The 26,253-nt window shown below is 35.3% G+C and overlaps 1 protein-coding gene across 7 annotated transcripts in view; it reads right to left on the bottom strand.

Annotated features, from left to right (window-relative positions):
• The window catches only part of LOC138705841 (DNA-dependent protein kinase catalytic subunit-like), a 290,093-nt gene that overhangs the window by 33,847 nt on the left and 229,993 nt on the right, over positions 1 to 26,253 (bottom strand). For 6 of the 7 annotated variants that reach the window (XM_069834521.1, XM_069834522.1, XM_069834520.1 and 3 more), the window contains 9 exons: positions 25,370 to 25,461; positions 24,817 to 25,138; positions 22,908 to 23,044; positions 19,513 to 19,663; positions 17,601 to 17,733; positions 14,706 to 14,886; positions 12,123 to 12,292; positions 5,833 to 5,978; positions 3,179 to 3,384 (listed from right to left, as the gene is read on the bottom strand). In XM_069834521.1, the coding sequence (XP_069690622.1) occupies positions 3,179 to 3,384; positions 5,833 to 5,978; positions 12,123 to 12,292; positions 14,706 to 14,886; positions 17,601 to 17,733; positions 19,513 to 19,663; positions 22,908 to 23,044; positions 24,817 to 25,138; positions 25,370 to 25,461 (1,538 nt within the window). The remainder of the gene's footprint in view (positions 1 to 3,178; positions 3,385 to 5,832; positions 5,979 to 12,122; positions 12,293 to 14,705; positions 14,887 to 17,600; positions 17,734 to 19,512; positions 19,664 to 22,907; positions 23,045 to 24,816; positions 25,139 to 25,369; positions 25,462 to 26,253) is intronic. The other variant, XM_069834525.1, reaches the window with a different exon arrangement.

The raw sequence follows: 26,253 nt of genomic DNA, 5'->3' as shown, positions 1-26,253 counted from the left end.
TTAGGAGCAAGCAGTCCAAAATAATCGACTTTTTGCAAGGTAAGTCGATGTCATACAATTTTCTGGATTGGAGTTTGAAATTTAATATATTAGCCAGCTTTGGCTCAAAGCAGCTAAGATTTTCTACAAATATTCTCAAGTATACCTATATATGAAAATAATTGGCAAATCTGTTCACCTTTTACTTAACCCTCAACTGGTATCTATGGGTCAATATAGACCCATATGCATAGACGTCTTAACGTACATTTAAAAAGCAATACCAGTTGAGGGTTAAACTGAAATATCTCGAGATCTAATGGAGCTACAATAAAGTGCTTGGGCTTAAACATTTTGAGTGTTACACATTATCGATTGAGGTCTAATTTACTTGATTCAGTCAAAATGAACCAAAGTTGTGGTGCAACATGTATTTGAGTGATGTTCCACCTTAACTTTGGTCCAAATTAATGGCATCAAGTAAATTTGGGCTCAATAGACAATGCATAAGTCCCGAGTGTTATAGACCCATGTACATTATCATAGCTGTTAGGTCTCGAGATATTTCAGTTTAAGTGAAAAGTGAACAGATTATGCCAATTATTTTAATAATTATAAAAAATAATAAAGCTGAATTAATAGGCTGTCTTTTATTTTTATGCAATGTTGTGGAGAAGACTTTGAAAATTGGTATAATCTACTACCTGGTTGGGGTTGAACCTAAGGCTAATGACCTCACTCTGTATGAAAGGAATTGTTATGAACATAAATTACAATAGAAGATAAAAAGATAAGAAAAAAATAGAAAATATTGGCTGTCAATAGATGCTATCATGCATTTCTCTGCCTCTGCTACGATCATTATTGTGAGCAAGAAAAATAAAATTGGGTAAATAATAAAAATAATGAGAGCTGTGGCTATATATGATTCGAAACATTGATCGTAACCAAAACAGTTGAAAAAGATTAGGAATATGACAAAAAACTATTCATGTAAGATTTTTGGAGCTACTGAAGATAATGGAGAATGGAAAATGAGAACAAATGCGGAATTGTATATACAGTGACTCAACTTAATATTGGGCCAACCCTTACTTTTTATTTTCGGACTTTTCAACACCTTTAACAAGAAAATAACGAAAGGACTGTTCAAATATCTTAAATACCATATGCACTTATACAATTGAAACGAAAATCACTAACTGTAAGTCAGTACAGACTACATAATTTGCTACTTTGAACATAAAATGACAGAATACGCATCCACATTAATATTCGGTCAGCTCGCATAGGCATTGCTTCTATTACGTTGACCTTGTATGCAGATACATACGTACCTACATTGGAGGGTGGAGAGGTACAATTTGTTACTACCCTACTGCAGTTCTGTTCAGATGTACTGTGGACTGCTGGAAATAGCTTCTAAGGGAATGGGGCACAAAGAAAAGAATTCTTTTCAGCAACAACAACTTGTCATATTTCATCATGCCAAGGGACGCATGCACAGGGAAATTGCCAAATTATTGAACATGAAAAGAAGTACAGTAGGTCACATTATAAGGACGTTTGAAAGACAGGACAGAATTGAATTAATTCCGCAAAAACGACAACCAAGAAAATTGGTGTCAGAGATGGTCGTTCAATAATGACAAAAATGAAGAAAAATCCCAGAATAAGTGCTCCAAAGCTTGCAGCAGAGCTTGCAAGGAAAACTGGTAAGAATGTGAATCCAGAAAAAACACGAAACTGTAGCAGAGAACATGGGTATAATGGAAGAGTGGCAAGGAGAAAGCTACATGTTAATCCAGTAAATAGGAAGAAGAGACTTCAGTACGCAAAAAATCACATTGACAAAGATGAAAAATGGTGGGGAAACGTAATTTTCGTAGGTAAAAAGAAATTTAATATTTTTGGCTCAGATGGTAGAGTGCTAGTTTGGCGTACGCCTAATGAAGAGTTGAAAAAGAAAACTTACTGCCAACTGTAAAACACAATGTCAGCAACTGGAGTTGGTGAATTAGTGTTCATTGAAAATACAATGAATAAAGAACAATATTTAAAAATACTGAAGACAAATTTACGCAAAAGTACAGAAAAATTGGGGATATTAGATAATTTTAAATTTGTTCAAGACAACGACCCGAAACATAAATCATATCTTGTGTGCGAGTGGTTGCTGTCCCAAGGTGATAGAAATGCCTTCACCATCGTCAGATTTAAATGCTATTGAAAATCTGTGGGATGAACTTAATCGTAGGGTAAGGACGTGCCAGTTAGTTCCAAAACAGAATTACAAAGAAGACTGAAGGAAAAATGGAATCACATAAGCTCTGAATACACGAAGAAAATAGTAGCTAGTATGCCCAGACGATTACAGCAGTTCATTCAACAAAATGATACCCAACAAAGTATTAATGGTTTTTTATTTTGTTTATTGAGAAGTACATATTTATGTTTCTGTTTATGACCGAATATTAAAGTGATTGTTTATATTTGCCTAAATTTGTTTAGTTTTCATAAAAAAGAGTATTTTATTTTTGTTGAAATGAAAACAAGTTTACAAACTATTTTTATTTTCTCTATCTCATTTGAAGTTTAAATCTGTTTGTTTTATGTACAAAAATAAATTATTTCTCCTCAAAATGTTTAAATAAAATTGCTGAAACTCAAATAACAGACGTGGCCGAATATTGAGTCACTGTATATGCTCTATGGAGAATCAGACCTCTTGACAGAAATTAAAAAGATATACATTAGGGATCCAGAATACATGAAAAATGACAATCCAAAGGATAAATAAGTAGAAGCAGACCATGGAAGAGATAGACAGAGGATATGTAAGAGATCTGCATCGTAACAGAATCCAAGGCTGATGGAGGACGGCATGACATCAACCAGAAGACGTAAGAAAGACCGAGGCTCTATAGGCTGTAGAAACGTCAAGTGAAGTGGTTGTTGCTGTTGTCAAAGTGGTAAAGGCCGTAATGAAGGTAGTGGTAGTTATAGTGGTAGCTGGTAGTAGAGGTATTTCGTCATTTCGTTGTTTTGTGGATAACCCAAGGTCAGTTTTAAAACTTAATTAATGCCTTGCTAAAATCAAACTATGGTAAACATACACAAATTAATAAAGATATAAACAAAACCATAAAGTCTTAATTACAGTCTTCTACACTATACTTTTAAGATGAAGTTCACTTACTGATATACAAGATCTTTCAGACGGGTTTCTCTTCTTTCTAAGTTATATTTTTCTCGGCTCAGTGGAAAGGCATAGATTAGAGCTTGTGGATAGGTCTGTGCCAGACTAAGAACCAGATCATAGAGTACTGGACCCACAGGAGTGTCTAGACATGCCAGCAACTGGTTCACCCAACCAAGGAACATCCATGCAGGAACCTCTTTGCTCTGTAAATGCCAGTGAAAAGCCACTTTGTCAGTGTGTGTTGGCAAATTACTGATTGTTTGTTACAGCTGTCGTAAGAATAAGAGGGAACACACTAAAAACTGCACATCTTAAAGCAATGTATAGTCCAGTATAGTATAGTAATGACTGTAATAAATATTCCAAAAAAACAAATGATGCCAATGTATTTAATGAGTTTCTTTCCTAACATCTTCAGTTATTATTATAGGTCAGCTAATGTGCAAATTTGGTATCTATAACGTAACATGATGACTGTTAGGTATTAATACGAGGATCATTTCATAAGTCATGGCAACTATATCTTCCGAATAACCGAAAATGTGGTTAGTTCAGTATATACATTTGAAAACACTGTATGGGATGCCATCTGTATGCAATGATGGCTAGTTGACAGCATATGCAAAGATTAGTATGCTAGAGGCTGTGCTCCAAGGTGGATGTAAGTAAAGTTGAACAGCGGTCATATGTGAAAATTGCAATTCTTCGTGACAGAAAAGCTCAGTATCATTCTGAGCTATGAAAAGGATTGGGTGATAGTGTGTTAGAACATCCTCTCTACTCGCCTGATCCAAGTCCATGCAACTTTGCTCTCATTCTGCAATTGAAGAAGCCACTGCGTGGGAAGTGGTTTGCAAACAGGAAAAACATCTTAACAACGTTTCGATGAAAGGTGGTACACAATGTCTAATCACACACAGCCAGTGGTATTCAACGCCTGCATCATCATTGGCAAAGATGTGTGGAAGTCTTGGGGTATTATTTTGAAGGATGTTAGCTGTGAGTAATGTACTTTGTTTCCTTTTGTGCATAATAAAACAAGGATTTCTATTTACGCATCTTTCAATTTCCCTTACCCATTGCCTCCTGTACCGGACTCAATTTGGTATTAGCTTTGCAAACCACATTCCAGTGACTTTCAATCGCATATAGTGAATTTCTATTTCTGCAGCTTTATTGGCTGATATAATATATTACTATGATGTACCAAAGTACATATGGGGTTTCAATGCAGTAATTCAGTGTTTCCATATGGTGAGAAATCGGTAGAACGGAGAAAAATTCTCTCCAGCATCGGGACTCGAACCTGGCTTTCCAGTTTTACATGCTGGTGCTTTATCCACTAAGCCACGCTGAATTCAAGTTCCGATGCCAGATTGAATCCCTCTCATTTTAAGTTCTACTTACTGTGTTCCCCTTTGTTGGCCTACCCTTGTGTACCATGTCACAGTATGTGTGACAGTAGACACAATGTCCCACCACAAGTACAGAGGTGCACTCATTACGAGTGACTAAGTGGCCGGGATCCGATGGAACATAGCGCTGTCTTAAAACACAAAGTGATTACTTACACTTTATCATATTACTATGATGTACCGAAGTACATATGGAGTTTCAGTGTAGTAATTCTGCATTTCCATGTGGTCAAGAATCAGTAAAATGGAGAAAAATTTTCTCGGCACTGGGACTCGAACCCAGGTTTGTGCTGGCACTTTATCCACTAAGCCACACTGGATTCAAGTTCCGATGCCGGATTGAATCCCTCTCATTTTAAGCTCTACCTACTGTGTTCCCCTTTGTTGGCCTACCTTTGTGTACCGTGTCACAGTATGTGTGACAGTAGACACAATGTCCAACCACAAGCACAGAATCAGCTGGGTAATGAACTATAATACAGTATTAGTGTCCGCATTTTATAAGTTGTGCAGAATGTTTATGAAACACCGAATTTAGTATCTTTATGGGTCTAAAGAAGTAACATTATTAGCATGTTGTGAAACACGGCCCAACACTCCTCTCGTTATGGGAACGGTTTCCCTCAATGCATTGCTTCTTCTCTATCTAGTTCGCGAATGACTTCCACAGATACGACTCATCTAGTTCGCGAACTACTTCTACAAAAATTTCGAACTAGTTCATCTAGTTCACTTGAACGATTAGTTCAATTCTAACTAATCATTCGCGAACTACCCATCACTACTGGAAACCCAGGTTTGAGTCCCAATGCCGGAGAAAATTTTTCTCCGTTCTACCAATTCTTCATGATATGATATAGTTGCCATGACTTATGAAATGAGCCTTGTAGAAGTAAGAAAACAAATATAAAAAATAGCCAGCACTGCTAATTAAAATGCAGAATTGTGAACATAAAACAATGATCAATTGCACTGATTAATTATTTCATAGACACTTGTTCACTTAGATAATATATTTCATAGACACTTGTACACTTAGATAATATTCGAGTTAGTTACATTTCAAATTAATTTAATCTCTCTAATTGGATAGGTTTCATAATCACATACTGTCCAATTCAAAATGACGAATTACATTACATACATGCATTGTTTATAACACATTCTGAAACAATTTCTCAAGTTTTCGATGAAATAATCGTAAAGTGAATTTCAAAAATCATTTGTTACACTTACCTCCTTAAGAAATACCTCGGACAACTGAGAGGGAAGTCCAGGCAATTGTAAAAGGCATGGAAACAACTGACGAGCATCTTTCGATCCATATCTCATTGCTCTCAAGACAGATGTCACTATATCAGTTCCAAAATCATTTTCATCTTCTGAAAATAATTAATTTTCTCTAGTAGAAACTGGAAAATGCATATATTAGTGCTATTCTTAACAGCAACGCTCTTGATAATTATATCAATGAGAACAATTATCTCTCAATAAATCATATTTTTCTTTAATTTGTTGAATGGGCCTCACAATGAAAATATTTTTATAACGTGATCACAATGTTGCCAAAGCAATCACATTTCCTTTTATCGAGGGTCCATCTGCTATTCAGCTCTTGATACATTGAAAGTTATTGACTTCTTTTTCTAGAACTCATAATTTTTCACACTTCGTTTCCTGCTTTGTCTTAAGGTGCATACACACGTAGTGAAGGAATGACAAACAAATGCATTCGCTGATTGAAATCAAAACGTGTGGACAACACAGCAAAGGTAAACCGATCATTTGATTTGCCTTCAGTAGTGATCCTTCGCTTGTCGGTACATCAAAGGAAGTTGGTATTCGTTGTGGACAGGATTTGCCACTTGTATGCAGTTTGTAGCAGAATGCAGCGGTTAGTTTAATTTCACCAACAGGATATCAAAACTCGAGTGGAGTGAAGAAGCTGTTATCAAACTTATTGATGTATATAGAAAGCAGGAAATTTTATGGCCATATTTTGCAAGTAATATTTCGAAGTGTGTTTCTGAAATACGACAGAAGTTGTGAAACTGTCCTGATTCAATTTGACGTAAATCATGAAGCTAGTCAGTGTCTCTATATTGATTGTGACTTTCGTAGAGTGGCGTCTGCCACCATCACCTTTTGTTTTTTAACTTTCTTTTTGTTAAACTGCCTATAGTAATACCAATGGCTACACTTGCAATAATTATATCTTTGTCTGCTATTACTGTGGATAATCAGCAAACGCGAATGTTCTCTGATCATTTACTGATGATTTATACGTTGCTGTGAACAGCGAACGAACAACAAAGTTTTGCTTCATCGTTCATTTGTTGTTTGTTCGCTACGTGTGTACACACCTTATCAGAAACCCATGTTGTCTCACAAAATGAGTGCAGAAAAAAGTTTACAGAAATACATGTTTCCAAAGCAGGAAACTTTGTGAGGCAAGGAACAGTTGACCAATAATTTTGTCTGGATCTAAGGATTTTTAACACCACTGAAAAATTCATTGCCCTCATCAGGTTATAAACCCTCCAACTTCACACTTAATCACGTGCATGATAAACACTAAGCGACCAAGAATGATTAAAAAGCAGTCGATCTTTCTAGTTCGATGCTGGCAGTTTGATCAGCTGCAAATCCTTCATTTTAATAATGCAAATGTGGTGAAAGATTTCCTTACACAAATTTTTGTAAGGTTCAATGGATCAAAGGGGTTGAAAACTCTAGTTTTCAATTAAATATCCAAATCTTGTTTTTGTGCAGATTCCGTGTAAGTATATTGTTATAATAAGTTTTTGACTGATAATAAAAATTGTACATATTCATTCAATATAACTTCTCAAACAAAATCAATTGTAAAATAAATAATATAAACAACGATGTGTACAATGTACAGTTTTCAAAAGAAAAAGTGGCCGCTCTCTAGACACAAAGTTCACTTCGGGTATCTCTGCTACAATTCGGAGACAAACGATGTTACATGTTGTTGGACCACGTGGCGTGATATCTACAGTCAGAATGAAAGTTCTTGCATATTAATCTGTAGCATAGTGGTAGCGTTCTGGGCAAGTGTTCGTAAGGTCGTGCGTTCAAATACCGACTGTTCTCAGCCTTGGCATCCCAGGCATACTGGACGAGCTTCCACAAATTATCAGGGCATCTTGGAGGGGGATTGGGCCAATTTTTCCGCATATGCTTCTTTACTTGGGCCCACATATTCTCCAAAGGGTTCACGTCCGGAGAGCAACAAGGCCAGTCTATCAATTCGATGTCCTGTCTCCTCGCAAACCAGTTCCGAATCAATTGAGATGTGTGGACTGGATGATTATTCTGCTGAAATTGAAGAATTCCAGCAGGATATAAAAACCTAGCATGAAGAACCATATAGCATTCCAGCAACCTTTGATATTTGTACTGGTTAAATTTCCCGCGAATGTGATTGATTGTGCCCACTCCACGACGAGAAATCCACCCCCAACACGACACAGATACTCTACCACTGCGGGCACGCATGGCAGCGTATCTGTTGTCGAATCGGGTACCAGGACGACGATATACAAGAGTGGGTCCTTCCTTTATAGTAGAAAAGGTGACTTCTTCAGAAAAGATTACTCTTTTCCAATCCCGATCACCATTTCCCACTGCAAAGACTAAACACTCCTCTATATGCTCCTCTTTATGAACTTCCCTAGGAATGGCACGTCGAGATAAAAAATTGGCGGCCCTTAAACGATTTCTCACGGTCTGATCCTGGCCAGGGAAATTAACAACTGCCTTCAAAGTAGCAGCGGTATGAAAGGGATTCCTTTCAACCTCTGCCACTAATCTGGCGTCCTGTTGTGGTATTGAAATATTCCTTCTACCACTCCCAGCTTTTCGGCCAAAAATTGCCAAGCGTTCATAATTTTGCACCCATCTCCGGGCTGTCCTTTCAGAAACATTGAAATGCCTACCTGCCTCAGATGCTGAAAAACCAAAATGAATCACAGCCCATATTATACTTTCTTTCGTTCCTGCACCTCTTTGTGGAGCCATGTCAGTCAAAGTCGCAGGCAGAAATGGCGTCTTTGTTTCCTTAGAGAATTAGCCTCTACCTAGGTCTTAAAATAATAGCAAAACAATCATTACACTAAAAATATATATTCTTCAATTAGGAAATAATAATATAAACACTTGTTAGAGTCTTATCAATAACTATATCATTTTCAAACATAAAGTCCACAGAATTAAGAAGAATATAATTATTTTATAATCTCGACCTCAGTGTCGTAATTTGTTTTCGAAAGATCTGTATTGAACTGTATCCACACAATACGTCCTTAATCAATGCTGCTGTTGCAGTTGGTATTACAACTACAAATATTATTGTCATAAACATAACCTTTTTATATCATTATTAAATATTCAGAATATAATCTAAATGAATGTTCAGTTGTAGTGTCTCTGACAATACGTTGAATTACGTTAATACCAGGTAAATAACATAGCTCAGTCGGAAGAACATAAGAACGTCGGATGTCGGGAAAGTCTGAATTCGAATGTCAACGTATCAGGCTCAAATCCTCGTGACTCCTTTCCAATTTATTATGTTACAGGATAGTATAATCTAATAATAAAACAATATAAGAAGAAAAAACTAACACTTGTATTAGGCAGCTGTATAGTTCTAAACCTAACATTAAATTTATATTACTTATATCGCTAACGAACGATAACAGAATACAAATGATAATTTGAATATTACTTATATCGCTAACGAACGATAACAGAATACAAATGATAATTTGAATATTATTCATATCGCTAACGAATGATAACAGAATACAAATGATAATTTGAATATTATTTATATCGCTAACGAACTATAACAGAATACAAATGATAATTTGAATATTATTTATATCGCTAAAGATATAACAAATTATAACTTGAATATTATTTATATCGCTAAAGGAACGATAAAATATAAATAACTTGAATATTATTCATGTCGATAAAGAACGATAATAGAATATAAACGATAATTTGAATAATACAGTATTTATATCGCTAAAGAACGATTAAAAAATAAAATGAAAACTTGAACAAGGCCCAAACTCACAACCTTCGAATCATGAAGCAAGCACTCTACTGCTGGTCTATGAGACGCAGATATGGAATAATTCCATAATTCCAGAACTGCTTCTAAAAGCACATGCATCGTGTAACATCGCCGTGACCCGAAGTGGACTTTGAAAATATTCGCTGTTCACGAGTGCGGCCACTTTTTTTTTGACAACTGTACATATTCTTTTCTTTAACAAAACTGTTTGAAGCTTTTTAAAATTTTATATATCACGGTCTAAAGCTGACACAGTTCTACACAGATCGTATTCATTAGACAATATAATATAAAAAGGGAAGGCACCAATAATGTGAATGTAATTTGTAAACACAACCACTGCAGAAATTTAAGCCATTAATGCACATTGTTATCAAGGACTTAATATTATATTGTTAGTCTACAATCTACATTTGAAAGTATATGTACCTTATGTGTTGTCTCGTATACTACCATAGTTCTGTATAATTCAGACTAAGAACTATTCTTTTACAGGAAACGTGAAAATGCTAAGATCTCAAATCAATGGAAAAACTTGTGCTCTCGAAAGAGTGAAAATAGGATTTCTCCTGTTGTGATATACATCAAATAAACAATTTGTAAATTTCAAGCACGGTAAGATTGAATAACCGAGTTTGAAAATTAGTATAATCCTACCTCACTGGCCGCCAGCAGCATGTTGTCTTTAATAATCGGTTCTCCTCCTGGCAGAGAGTAGAGTCAGGATTTCCCCAGGGTTCGGTATTGGGTCCATTGCTTTTCTGTCTCTATATTAACGATATCGCCAAGTCATTTAAATATTGCAGATATCATATTTATGCAGATGACGTTCAATTATACATTTCCGCCAGTCCTGATAGACTAAATGACTGTATTAACAGACTCAATAAAGATCTCGAATCCGTTTCATCTTGGTCTCAACAATTCGGACTTAACTTAAATACAGATAAATCACAGGCTATCTTATTTTCGAATAAAAGATTAATCCCCGATATTAATAAGCTCAACTTTCCTCCTGTGACTCTGAATAAAGCGATCATTCCATTCAGTTCAACTGTAAAAAACCTGGGAGTTCATTTTGAATCTAACCTTACCTGGGACACGCACATCAAACACACATGCAAGAAAGTATTTTCCACTCTTCACTCATTAAAAAGATTGTACCACTATCCAGCTAAATTAAAGTAGACGCTTGTACAGACTCTTATTATGCCTCATTTCGATTATTGTGACGCTTTATTCAGTGATCTCAGGGTGGATTTATCCCAGAAACTGCAACGTGTTCATAATGCGTGTGTTCGTTTCATTTGTAATGTCCGCTACTACGATCACATTTCGCCTTCTTTCGATAAATTATTGTGGCTCAGGTTAAATGAGAGGAGGAAGTTACATTCCCTTTCTCTCTTATACCGAATTTTGCACACCTCTACTCCCTCTTACTTATCTGTCAGATTCCACAGTCTTTCTCGGTTTCATAACTTAAATACTCGGTCACAATATGATAACACGCTAGAAATACCACTCCACACATCATCTCTTTATTCTTCATCTTTCACTGTTGCTACTTCTCGTCACTAGAAGTCTCTGCCGCCTGAAGTCAAGGGCTGCCGAACTTTAATTTCCTTTAAATGTAAATTAGAAAAATATCTTATGATGAGTTGCCAGACCTAACACGTTGCAAATATTTAATAGAATGTGTTCCACTGTATTTATTTTTATTTTTTATTTTCTTTTTTGTTTCTTATTTTTATTGTATAATCATGTAAATCGTGTTTATTTATCACACTTAACGCCAATATGTATCCCACTGTGTTGTTTTTTTATTAATGATCTATTTTTGTGTACATTTTATTCAATTGTCGCTTTCTGGTTTAATTATGTAAATCCTACTTAATTGTAATCTAATACTAATATGTATAATAATGTGTTTATTTTTATCTTTACTGTGTACATTTTTTTTATTGAATTATCGGCTTCTGTTTTTATGTGATTCGTATTTGATTCCAACAACATTAATATGTATTTCACACTATGTTTATTTTTATTTTATCTAGAAAATTTTTATGTATGTATTTTTGATCTCATTATGTACCTAAATTGTATCAGTATGTAATTACTTAATTCTGATCCAGTTTTATTTTCAACTATGTAAGCAAGTTTTAATCCTGGTTGAGTGTAAGAGAAGGCCTTACGGCCTTAACTCTGCCAGGTTAAATAAAGCCATTATTATTATTATTATGACAAATTTAGAGCCACGTTTTAACTGGTTAAATACTTCGCGTACAGGATGAGAGGAATCTGGACTCCTAAAACTCCTCTCTGGGTAAATACCCTTAGAGAAAATCTGTGACAACAGTAAGCCTAATAACGACTTTTACAACTTTTAAATGAGCTACAGTAATGTCTGTGTACTCACGTGATCTGCTGTTACATGCTCTGCAGTATTTTGCAACTTCAAGGTATGCCTTAGCAATAGCTTGATCCACTGCATTATCTCTTGAAATATTTTCTCGAGTAACCAACTCAGCTGCCCTCTTTAAACTTGTTAAGCCGTGCTGTTTCAAATGTTGAGAGAGCTGATTTTGACTGAAAAAGCATTACAATACATTATACAACAGCAAAAAAGACAAACATTAACACATACTATACACAGCATTCCTATGCCGACCAGTCTCAGGTAGTCATGTTCCGTCAGCTTATGTGACAGTAATATGGAGTGCCCGTCCCAAGGAAGCTACACGGTGGAGGGTGGAGTGGGACCAGTCTGTGTAGAAAAGCATGTACAGACATGTCCATATGTTGGCATATGACCACTGACCTGCCAGCAAATTTTGTTAGGCAGAGGCTGGAGTGGAACTGGTCTGCATAGAACTTCCTGTATACTATAAAATAAAAATATTTCGTTCAGAGAGATAACCAAAACGTTTATCAAATGAAATAAAAAAAATATATCTTACACTTTACAGACTTTACTACCTACTCCATAAAGTGACAATGAGTTTCTACAGTGTCCGGCAGAAACAATATACCAGTTCCAACAGTTGGTAGTACGTACAACAGTGCTGTGAGGATTAAACTGAAAAAGGCAAGTTGTAGTAGGAAGGTTGCCACTTAGTAAGCAATGGCCATTGGGTCTTACGCATCGTGCTTCTGTGCTTCAGGCATATTAAAAAAATAATAACAGTGTGATAGTTGCGCAGCCGCTATATTGACGACACTTAATGCTGGGAAACATAGAAGAGTATCAGAACGACACATAATTCAGAGGTGGGTCGATCAGTTCCGTGTTGCTGCAACTGCAACGAATAAGAAGCCAATGGGAAGGCCATGGACTGTATGGTCACCTGAAAATATCGAAAGGGTAAGGAATGCTATTCATGAGTCCCAGGTGTTCAGTAGTCAGACATGCTGCAACTTTACACATGTCAGACAGAAGTTATTCACTGCATTCTCCATAAAGACTTATGTTATCATCCTTACAAACTCCAGGTGGCCCATAAGTTATCCTATTGTGACTTTGTGACTATGCCTCCTAGAAACAGTTCAGTCAGAATTTTATCGAGTTGATAAATGAAAATAGGGAAATTCTTCCTAACCTCATTATGTCGAACAAGGCTCACTTTGTACTGTCAGGTCATGTCACTAAACAGAACATATGATACTGGTGTGATGTTAATCCAAACGAATCCATGAAAAACCATTACACAGTCCGAAAGTCATGTTTGATGTGGTGTTTCAGCTTCCAGGATTATTGGAACTTACTTTTTTGAGGATCACCATGGAACACAGTCAATTCGCAGCGATACACAAACCTGCTGATGACTTTCCTTATTCCAGAATTACAGAGACATGGCGTTGATTTGGCTTTAGTTTACCTCCAGCAGTATGGAGCAATTGCCCACACCACTCGAGATTTAATGACAATATTATGTAGTGTGTTCAACGGCAGAATCATCTTTCATTTCGAAGATTTTCTGTGGCCAGCCAGATTCCCCGATTTGACTGCCTGTGATTTCTTTTTGTGGGGGTACCTCAAAAGCAAGTGTTTCAAACAAGTATCTCCGACAATGACACTCTTAAGAGACGCATCAGGAAAGAGGTCCAAACAATTCCACCTGCAATGTTAGTGTCGATAATGGATAGTTTTGTTTATCGACTCCATGAGTGCAGTACATGAGACGGTCGCTATCTAAATGGTGTAATTTTCAAGACATAAAATGTTGTTGTTATTGTTGTTTTCTAATGCCAGGCGTTTGACAATAAAGTCATTTGACCTCTTGCACTCCAATATTTTTCAAAAATATTATCATGACCAGCCAATGAAGCACAGATTTTGAGGTGTTCCGAATCCATTTCTTGGTTTGAGTTGCACAATGGGCAGCTAGGGGACTGATATATTCCAATTCTATGCAGGTGTTTGGCCAAACAATCATGGCCTGTTGCCAATCTAAATGCAGCTACAGACGATTTTCGTGGTAAATCGGGAATTAACTGTGGATTTTGATGCAGAGAGTTCCATTTTTTCCCTTGAGTTTGTGTTATCAAATTTTGTTTGTTGAAGTCTAAGTATGTAGATTTAATAAATCTCTTCACAGAGTAATACGTAGATTTAGTAACAGGTCTGTAAGTAGCAGTGCTGCCCTTCTTTGCTAAAGCATCCGCAGTCTCGTTTCCCAGGATTCCACAATGGGATGGTATCCATTGGAATACAATTCTTTTATTGAGTGATATTAATTGAGAGAGCATTTTAGTTATTTCTGCTGTTTGATATGAAGGTGTGTGTTTAGAGACATAAAATGTATACAGTGTTGTGTTATTGCGTGTGTTAAAATGGCATTGTGTTGTCTATCAATTACCACTTGTTACATTCGCTATGTAGTGTTTCTGTGTGACTGTATTTAAAGTGGTAGATTGTTTCTGTCATACTCTGTATGTAGCAATCATCAGCAAAATCACCTTATATCTCAATTAAGTGATTTTAATATAAATTATGTCATACCTGCAATCTGGTGCATTGATTTTCTTTACAAGAGTCTGTATTGATTCTGGAGTGAAATTCATCTCTTCACCCGAATCTTCCAACTGTTGTAATATGCCTGTTACCATAACAGATACATGCCGAAGTGTCTCAACGTGTAACATGGGCCATTGCATAAGATTTTGATCTGCCAAAACTTTATCTGTAATGAAGATTATACATGGAAAATATACACATTAGAGAAAAATATTCTGACAAGAAGTATCACTTTCAAAGAGAATGGCTATGATATCGATTATTAATATTTATAAGCAACATTTTAGAAATTAATTTTCTATTTAGTTCAAACTATTAATGTCACTAAACATGTAATCAATGAAAATTTTAATATATTAACTGCAAAGTAGTTGTCAGTAAGCTTGAGGTTACAATGCTCACTTTTTTTTTTTTTTTTGTAACTAATGGCAGATCCTTGACTTTGATCACCTCTTATTTTGAAGTTTGGATTCAAATCCTCCCCACCCCACCCCCAAACAAATGGATTTTAGACGCAACAAAATCCTTGGTAATGAATTTAAACTGAAGGTTTATAGCACAAAAAGAAACTTGTTTCTGATGGAGAGTTTCAGGCAAATTCGGCCTGCTGTTTTTTATCCCATCAAGATTAAGATTCTGTTTTGCGAACATACATATCTACAGCTAATGTCTCAATTAAGACTATGACCACAGAGGCCTATGAATGTCATGACAACAAAGTAGAAAATAGAGAAATGGGCACAATGAGCTAATAGATTGTGGAGATGATTAACAGAGGGACCCTAAAAAGAAACTTCTGTAGGATACTGAAATTTCTTCAAATGATCTAGAACTCCTCTGATTTTGAAGTAAAATTGCATGTTTATTTGGCACAACAGAAAATATTGAAGATGGAAATTTTAAATTAGATTTAAAATTTCTATTATTAATTTTATTAACATAAATTATTGGAATTGAACGGGTTACATCAGCTTCTTGTCTATGCGGATGACGTGAATATGTTAGGAGAAAATACACAAACGATTAGGGAAAACACGGAAATTTTACTTGAAGCAAGTAGAGCGATCGGTTTGGAAGTAAATCCCGAAAAGACAAAGTATATGATTATGTCTCGTGACCAGAATATTGTACGAAATGGAAATATAAAAATTGGAGATTTATCCTTCGAAGAGGTGGACAAATTCAAATATCTTGGAGCAACAGTAACAAATATAAATGACACTCGGGAGGAAATTAAACGCAGAATAAATATGGGAAATGCGTGTTATTATTTGGTTGAGAAGCTCTTATCATCCAGTCTGCTGTTCAAAAATCTGAAAGTTAGAATTTATAAAACAGTTATATTACCGGTTCTTCTGTATGGTTGTGAAACTTGGACTCTCACTCTGAGAGAGGAACATAGGTTCACGGTGTTTGAGAATAAGGTGCTTAGGAAAATATTTGGGGCTAAGCAGGATGAAGAATGGAGAAAGTTACACAACACAGAACTGCACGCATTGTATTCTTCACCTGACATAAATAGGAACATTAAATCCAGACGTTTGAGATGGGCAGGGCATGTAGCACATATGGGCGAATCCAGAAATGCATATAGAGTGTTAGTTGGGAGACCGGAGGGGAAAAAGACCTTTAGGGAGGCCGAGACGTAGATGGGAGAATAATATTAAAATGGATTTGAGGGAGGTGGGGTATGATGATAGAGACTGGATTAATCTTGCACAGGATAGGGACCGCTGGTGGGCTTATGTGAGGGCGGCAATGAACCTTCGGGTTCCTTAAAAGCCATTTGTAAGTAAGTAAGTATTAACACAAATTACAATGTTTGTGTAGAAAGAGTTTATTAGCTCTCTTACTTACAACAGATGTATTGGACTACTTGACATAACTGCAGTTTTCAACCATATTACTATATTACTTTACAAACATTGTATAATATCCTGTACCAATGTGAAACGACTAAAGTTCAGAATTTTAAAGATATTTTCTATGTATAATAATGTCATGGACTACACAGTTTATTTCCTTGTTGTTCTTTCGACCTTCAATTTGTATTACTAAAACACTTAACTACTGGTACAGTATTTTCAATTTGTGTTCTAATCAGTACACACAAATGTTCTTCAAACATCTTCTACACTGAGTTCGGCATATGAATTAAAATACATCTACGGTTATTTTTTTTAATTAAACGAAGCACTGGACAAGAAGCAACTTCAACAATGCCTACACCCATCTTTGTGCAGTAATAATGCTAGAATAATGATCAAATATTTAACAGAGAACGAAGAATTAAATTCATGGTTATTATTCGGAACTGACAGTAACTTCAATAACTATTCACTTCAATCAGCTGTAACTGGACGAATATTTGTAGAGCTCTGTTCTGTAACCTGTAATTCCTCATATATGTTAAATGTACCACAATATCTCTGACTTCTTGTTGCTTTCAATTGTATTTCAAAATTGTCGATAAAAAGCAAATGAGGTGGAGGAGAGTGTGTAATAGGCTAGGATAGGGTAGGGTACAGTACTTTGGAGTTAGTGAGGTGAAGTGATAAATTCTGTATTTAACATTATTTTTAAACTGCAGAAGCTGTTCAAAGATAATAACATGGAGTGACGAAAATGGAGCAATGGTGAAATAAGAATAACAGAGGAAATGCATTTAAGAAAACAAGCTCTCACGGTCCCTTTGTTCACTGTACAATAAATATAGGATTAGTTTCAGATCAAACACTGGTGCTATTAGTGAAAAACCATTCAGTGACTGATCCACAGCTGAGTTGCCTCAAATAACTCACTCCAGGTATAATGGTAAATGAACAGATTGACGTAACATGATATGAGTTGTAAGATTATTTAAACACAAGATACATTTACCTAATGCATCCCAAGAACGTAAACTAAACTCCAGTTTCTTGTCTGAGGTTTTCACAAGTTGTCCTTGCAGCCATATGGCTTTGCTGTATACCAAATTCCATTGCAGTCCCATGTCTCTGCCATATTTGACTAACTACAATAAAAACAAGTCACAGTCTAGCATTGTATTTCCAACAATGAATCTGACATGGCATTAGAAAATATTTTCAATGAAAATGGTAAGAATTTTGTGATACACTTTATTCAATATTCAGTTTCGTAAATATGTTAAGAAAGAGTTGCTTAATTATACAGAGTTTAATGTGCATAATGGTAACTCTCGACAAAAATAAATAATAGTACATTTATTAATCATACTTTGGTATTTCAAAGCTTCATTTAATTTATAACATGCTGAAAAGATTAAATATATCTGTTCACCTATATCACTATTTCATTTATGGTTATCGTCGCCATTTCTTCTTATTTTTGACATGATCAATTTGCCAATTGTGTGGGTAACTAAAATCCAATCTAAATTATATTCAACGTTCTCAAGAGTAGATCCAAACAGTGTGATCACTTTCTGAAGAATGCAATCAGTTCAAAATAGCACAATACCTTAATTTCCTCTGCCCTGCTAGTTCGTGCTATCGTGGTAGACAATATTAAAAAAACATAATAATAATGACACGATCTCAGTTTGCACATTCCATGTTAGCCCATTCCAATTGCACAGTTCTTATATGTTCAATTATTTTTCAGCTTTCTTTAACACAAAGTTAAAATCACAAACTATAGCAACATCAGTTAGTATCTAAATATGTGATCAATGTCGATCTAACGGCTATCCAAAACTGTATTATGATGTACAAAAACAAATGGATTTGATATAATCTAGACAAAAAATTTCTGCTTCACTTTTAGATCGTGTATTTTCGTCAGATTTATTGATTATAGCTTTTACAATAGAACTTACGCAAATACTCTCCAAGATTAACCCTGCTTTATTATTGTCCCCGGTGTCACTTATACAAATTGGATTTTGATGGGACTATAAAATTTTCACCTTTACACCAACCAACTACTGTACTTTCTTTTCCAGTGTTAGCCAATGTATACTGGAGCTGCTATTTTAAACCATTTTCTACCAGTATCTGAGGCTCCTTTACAACAAAGTAATTCCGCGAATTTTAATATTTAAAAAACAAAAGATTTATTTCTAGTTAAATAAATATTAATACTTGTTACACTCATAATAATAACTACGCATCTCAATCAAAACACAAGGTTCTGTCTTCACTATTACTGACAAAAATTACACTATGTATCTTATATTATACTGTCAAGATTTTGTATAAGGATAATAAATAATCACGTCATTCTTACTGTGTCAGGGATGTTGGAAACCTGTTATATCTACAAATGAAGGCATTTATAAATTAGTGTCATAATAAAGGCTATGTATATTCATTCTTTGCTAGAATACGAAACACAACTGATTCGTTTCAGAAAAAATGCCATCTTGAATAGCTTTGAGGACAATTTTGTACGATCAATGCAGGTGTCTCTGACTTTATTTTTCTTCTTGTGACCCATGTATGGGCTTGAATCCGATTTATTTCTACTCTCCCAAGTACTTTGAGATACTGACCATCGCCGCGACCACCACCACCACCACCACCATCATTACAACTACAACTACCACTACTATTGTATTATATTTGAAGAAAATTTTATTTGTTCTTTCTTATTTGCTTTTTTTATGCCTTCAGCATTCTATAATGGAAAATGTAGCTCAGATTAACATTTTGATATCTCCTACAATTGCATTATCTAATCATGTGGTAACGTCAATCAATGTATCGGTTAAACTCAATTTCATTTATGATCTCACTTTATTACATAAACCATAATAATATAGTACTACTACCTTTTCTTTTGTTCGTCTCAAATACTTCCTTGCTACACTGAAGTTCTCTTGACATAAAGCAGAGTCCACCATAGCCAATTCTGTGTGACTTATGACATTAGCTATATCAGAGTTCTCTAATATCTGTTGTACTTGACTGCTGAACTTCTTTCTGCAACAACAAGAAATAACATTGTTCACCTTTCCAAAACCAATTATTAAGTGTTACAATTCCTTTTTGAGAGAAGTAATTCTAAGAAGTACTAGTCGTAAAGAGAAATGTCACTATGCAAAATTGTGCATTCTGTATGCTGCAAAGAAAATCTGACATAACTATGACATTTGTTATATAATTATAATTATAGACATAAGCACGTTTCCTCATTGAAAATCGTACAAGTTCCAATATCCCTGGCATGTCTCTAAAAGGTTGACAACCATTGACAATGTGTTGCCGAACTTCGTTAACATTATCAACAGAACTGGAATACACAAAATATTTCAAATATCTGCAAACAACAAAATCCAGTGGATTCAAGTCAAGAGGACCTGGAAAGCCACGGTGTTTGTAAACCATAGCTGATACACTTGTTGTGGAAGCTTGTGCGTAAGAACTCTCAAATGTTGAAATGAATGTGAGCCAGTGTTCTGTCATGCATGTACCACAGCAGCTGCCTTTCCCAAAGAGGCACATCATTCAAAAAGTCGCACAGCTCATGTTGGAAAAATGGAACCACACATGATCATTAAGTCTGCCTTATAAGAAATCAGGTTGCAAATGCACGAGATGAGTTCAGTTGGTGGCCACAGTGATGACATATCTTGGAAACTGTTGGCAGGGCCAGCCCAAGGAGAGGGCCAGGTGGGCAGTAGCCCAGTGAGCCAATTTGAAAAATGATATTCTTATTATGTATTTAATGAAACATTCATATTGTGGCAACTTTGATGGAAAGTTCTCGCTACTTCGGGGAGCTTCGTGCACGTCAGGCAGAAGGGAGGGGGCGCGAGGAGGCGGTGCTGCGCGTGGCGAAGGGAGAGGGGGAGAAAACCGACTGCGACAGACGTAAAAGAAGTCTGGAGTCTGAGTGATGGGGAGACCGAGAATCGTCCAGAAACAGAAACTTCCAGGGTCGAAGGTTCGCGAAGTGTGGTTTAACTAATAAATAGCGAGCAGTCTTCGAAGAGAGCCAGTTCAGTTTAGAACAACGAGTCAGTGAATGTCAAGGAAGCCAGCCTTCAAGACCTGGGTTCGACTTGAGGAGGACCACAACTGTGGCAGCGACCCAGCGAGTGCAGCATATCCGGAAGTCTTGAGTTCGAGTGCAGTGGACTGTCTGTAGAAGTCTTGGGTTCGATATACTGTGAACTTGAGTGAATGAGCTAGAAGAACGAGCAAAGGCAACGAACTGTGAACTGAGAACTGACAGTTTTGTTTTGTAAATAGTGCTTTGTGAACATTAGTTGAGATTAGCAGTACACTGTTGTTCTCAATAATCCAAGTGAATTGTCACTGTCGTCTGTGGAGTGCAATAACGAATACTGTGTTGCGTGTGGAGTGAAATACCCATTGTTGAAGGGAGTGTTTTAAATTCAGTTATAGAAAGTCATTGTTGTTGTAATAAAAGTAACATTATTGTGTTGAATTAAAAAAGTCACAATATATTCATAGCAAAAATTATTTCCAGTAGTTGAGACCCTTCATTAAGTCATTTTACATTAGTAAAATGAATACCATAATTTATTGTATCATATATTTGCTGTTGCACTTTCTGCTTTTAATGTTTCTGCATTACATAGATCGAGCTTACATCAAGTTGTGTCCAACAATGAATAATACCTTGTAACTGTTCAGTCGTCCAAATTAGCCTGGTGTAATGAGCCCAGCAGAGTAGGCGACACCCATGGTCTTGCCTATCTGTTCTGATGATGGAATCAGTTCCAAAACATTGCAAATGCCACGTTTCAGGACAGAGTGTAATATTCAAAAACCTAATTCTGAAATCAGATGTCGTTTAGGTTTTGGCAAAGAAGAAATGGCAGGAAATTTAGAGCAAAAAAATATGAATATAGATCTAATTCCTTGGATTTTTCTTTTGAAGGAAGATAACAAGATTTATAGCTGTATCAAAAAAGTTCTCCAAATTCCCAGCGACATTCCCTAAAGCATGATTTACTCCAGCAGAAAATATAAAGGCCTAGCTGTTCTTCAGGTTTCCCAGGAAGCTTTCCTTCAAACAACAATCTACAGTTCATGAGTAAGCCACATGTCATTCCAGTTCATAATTACGATCAAATAAACACATTTGCAATTAAATAAAGATGAAGAAAACAAGATAGTCAGACAATTGTGGCAACTTCTTCGGGATAGAGAATACTTTGCCTGGTATTCTTATTCACATATTGGCAAAGGTGTTCAGCTATTTGCTGAAGTGTCCGTGGCAAATAGTTGGATCAAGAAGAAGGTCTAATGTCCCTTTCATAAGACGTAAACATGATGATTTACATTCACTAACTAATGTCTTTCAACAAATGAAACTTGTTCACTCTTATACCTTGTTATTGCACAATCCTGACCTAGCATGCAAGAACACATAACTACTGTACTATTTTCAGAATTTATAAAAGTACATTTATCTGACAGTGACAATTCTGGGTCTATGGAAAGCTATTGTTATGTACTTTAAATGTTATTAACGTTCAATCATACACAACATTATTGAATGCAATACTACACAGCAAATAACCAGAACTTTGAAGCATCTTTTCTCATTTCTTATGAAATGCTATAGTTACCAGGTTCTTGCACTGAACCACAGAATTTTATTCTCCAAACAAGCTTCTGCATTCATTAATGACATTCGGAATATTGATGTTTCTAATGTGTTTGTCACTACTCTATTCGCATCTCGTAACAATAGGAGATACTGTATTTCTCGAAAGCTCGACTAACTTATATTTTAATGAGTTTTTATAGATAGTATATTTCTTACGATGATGATGATGATGATGATGATTATAATGATGATGATGATGATGATGATGATAATGATAATAATAATAATAATAATAATAATAATAATAATAATAATAATAATAATAATAATAATAATAATTTGTATTATGTATATTGACAAATACATCAATCAAATGAAACACTCTGTCTTATTCCTCATATATTTAATATTTATGCATGCCATGACTGTGAATATCTCTGACAGAAAAGAATAGATTCATAACCTTACAGTCCTTTCTATATGTAAACGAAACCCAGCAATTAACATGTGCAAGGTTCAAACAAATTTTAAATATGTATCAATGAAGCAAAGATCAAATGAGACCACTACAACATACAAGCACATTTGCCTGTCTTAAACTTCACTTTGTAACTGAATTATAAGATTTAATTTTTAATTCACCTGTACATCGTCCTGAAATCCCAATGAAGCAGAGAGTCAAACTCAGAAGGGATATTATTATTCCATCTCTTCAGAAGTTCCTTTGCTTGTGATTCACGCTCTAACTGCTCACCAATTTTTGCAAATTTAAGACAGCTCTGAAAAATAATTCAAATGTTTCAATCACCAACACACCAGGAATTGAAAACTTAAACAATGCTCTTGACAGTATACATTAAAATTCTTGTCTAAAGTTTTCCTTGTCAGAAAATGTAACACTAAATTTGTAGTAATAAAATTTTGATAAAAGAAAAAAAATTGAGCTGAAAATAAATTTTCGATATCTTCCTATTTCACAGATGCCTGCTTTATATAGTAGCATATTAAATTGTTGTGACATGCTGTTTTATTAATATTATTATTAGTTCTTTTTTACAATTTGACTGCTAAATGTCTACGATTTGCATAAGTAATTCCTATTTCACAAATGCCTGCTTTATAAAGTAGCATATATTAAATTGTTGTTACATGTTGCTGTTTTATTTTTATTTTTTATTTATTATTATTATTATTATTATTATTATTATTATTATTATTATTATTATTATTTCTTTTTTACAATTTGACTGCTAAATATCTAAGATTTGCATAAGTAAGTTGGTGGGAGGCCCAAATTTTTTTGGACCCATAGGTGTAGCACTAAATATGGATTTGTACCTAAAAAATTATAAGTGAGTTGTTGCAAAATATTCTTGTTGTTGCTATTGGTCCAATGCCTAAGCACTTGACAATGAAGTCATTTGTTGTCTTGCACTCCAGTATTTTTGTACAATATCATCTTTTGATGTGTTCTTTGTTCTCCTCTTCATTTGCATCACACAATACACAGATGGGCGTATGGAAATTGCTATCCTGTGCAAGTGGCTTGTCAAACAATCATGACCCATTATCAATTGGAACATCACAATAGCAGATATACGTGGCTCTTGGAGTTAGTCAATAAAATTTCCCATGTTTTATCTTTTGCTCTATCCAAATTTTGTTGTTTTGGTCAGATCTGAATTTACTTTCGATTAGTTGTTTTACAGAATAAAATGGAAATCCGTTATTAGATGGATGAAAAATTTCAGTGCCCTTTTTAGCCAAAAAGTCTGCTGTTTCTTTTCCCTTTATATTATAAGGGATGGAATCCACTATAAACTATATTTTTTTTCTGTATTTTCAATGTAGACCATTCTGAAGTAATGTTCACAAGATCAGAACAAATTCTAGATCAATATCCAAGTTACGAAAGCTAAAACTTCAAGTGACTGTAACCATTGTTTTTGATATGTCAGAACAACTAAGCTATACAAAGCTGGATTATTGTAAGATGGATCAATGTCCTTCATATGGGATGAGGACAAATGAATGTTAATTGATGAACAGGACAATTCTCCTTTTTAGGATAAAGGGGTTGGACTGGAAAACGGGGATAAATCACCATGATTTGCATATCTTCGAAAAGAGGTTCAGTATACACAAAATATTAGCTAGCCACAAACTTAAAAAAATTGTCAAAATAAACAAAAAAAAAGTGCTGATATTAATGGAAGGATCAACATGGACCAGATAAATAAGGACAATTCTGGTTATAGATCATTCGTGACGGATAATACTGTGTGTCACAGTATACATATCACAGCAAATATCCATCCAATCTATCCATCGTTCACACATCTGTCCATTGTGCACATACACATACTGCTGTAATTATTTTAAAGGGATCTCCGTACATGTGAAGTTATATTAATATTGCTTCTTAAGTATAAAACATACTGAAATATACACATAGCCACGTGTGCATGAATAACAATGTATTACAAAACCTTGCACCTTTTCCAGAAACTAGCATAAAAAGGAGAGAAGCAGTAAATTATTATCTACAAACCCGTAATTCTGCAAATTTCTGTAAGTCCAATAACTGTTTAGCTCGCAGTTTGGTTGACAATGGATGTAACTCAGCCCAAGTGTTGAGGAAAGATATCACACTCCTTTCCACTTGCTGCCATGCACGATCTGTATTGCCCTGAATAGTATATATAGCAGCCAGTTCCTCACTGTGGTGATTGGAAAGGTAAGTGCTTTTGTCTTTATCTGTTAACCATTCATCGATCTGCTGGAGGAATTTTCCTCTATTGCCATCTGTGCCTTTGTCTATCATTATCTGAACTTCAGATGATAGCAAATGAGGTAGAAGATTGACCTGCAACCTGAAAGCAATTCGATTATTCAACAAAATCTTCAAGTAAAACTTGCGTTAAAATAACACAAGCTTAAAAAGTTCTTGATATTACTATCAACTTTAGCTGTAAATTAGATCTAAATAAGCTCTGTGTATGTTTTATTCATCTCATACAACAGTTATATTCTTCAACTTCACAACTTTGCTCCTCCAATCATGTAAGGAAGAGTAAATATGAAATTATTTTCTTTACACTCACCATGTATCTGTCCATAGCTGATTCAAATCATTATCCACTTGTCGTCGAACCTGGACATTAAGCTCATCCCAATCTGACATATGACCAAGACACTGCAACAAATAACTTTCTTGCAGAAATCTCTATGTTGCAGCTATACTCAAATATTGTATTAGCAACTTTATTGTGTGTAAAAATGAAGATTTAAACTTCATACACTAATAAAGAAATAAAAATAACAACAACAACAAAAACAGTGCTTATTGCCAGAAAAATACAATGTAAAGAAACTGTAAATTAACAAAATTCTAGCACTCCTCTGAAAGAGAGTGTTCTCGTGCTCAGGGGAGGATTCATGGTTTCATTTCCAAAAAATGATAGCACATAAAACGCAATGAGGCTTTGGTAATTGGTCCGTGTCTGGACATAGTATTAATCCGTATTGTAAGTAACTTTAGCTTTACTATACTTTCTTGTGAATGCTCTCTTTTTCGAACCACATTTTACTTCGTCTGTTTCTTGTAAATCGGGACTGTCACTTTTACAATGTCTGTGTAAGATATGTTAGGTTTGGTGCTAAAGGTACGGTTTGTTTACGGCAATCATTCGCCGGGCGCACATCGCCAGCGATTGTCGCTGGAGTTGCTAGCAGTTGAAATGAATGGGCACGGTTTCTTTACAGTGAAGATCGCCAGCGCAGTTCGTTGGACGCGACGCAGATCGCTGGAGGTTGCTTCTGAAGCAAATTCAGGATGCACATCACCGCATTCGTGTTCAATAATCGATATTTAGACAAGGTCATGTTGTAATATCGAATATCTAATCTGTACACGTTAACCACGTCTGTAGGTTTTGGCCGCAAAACAAATCAAGACGTTTTGTAATTTTTCGCGGTCTGAAGACGA

This window comes from Periplaneta americana, chromosome 9 (assembly GCF_040183065.1).
Source record: "Periplaneta americana isolate PAMFEO1 chromosome 9, P.americana_PAMFEO1_priV1, whole genome shotgun sequence".
In the NCBI taxonomy this organism is placed as follows: domain Eukaryota; kingdom Metazoa; phylum Arthropoda; class Insecta; order Blattodea; family Blattidae; genus Periplaneta; species Periplaneta americana.
Note: the sequence above shows the minus strand (reverse complement) of the source record. Positions and strands in the feature narration are given on the sequence as shown.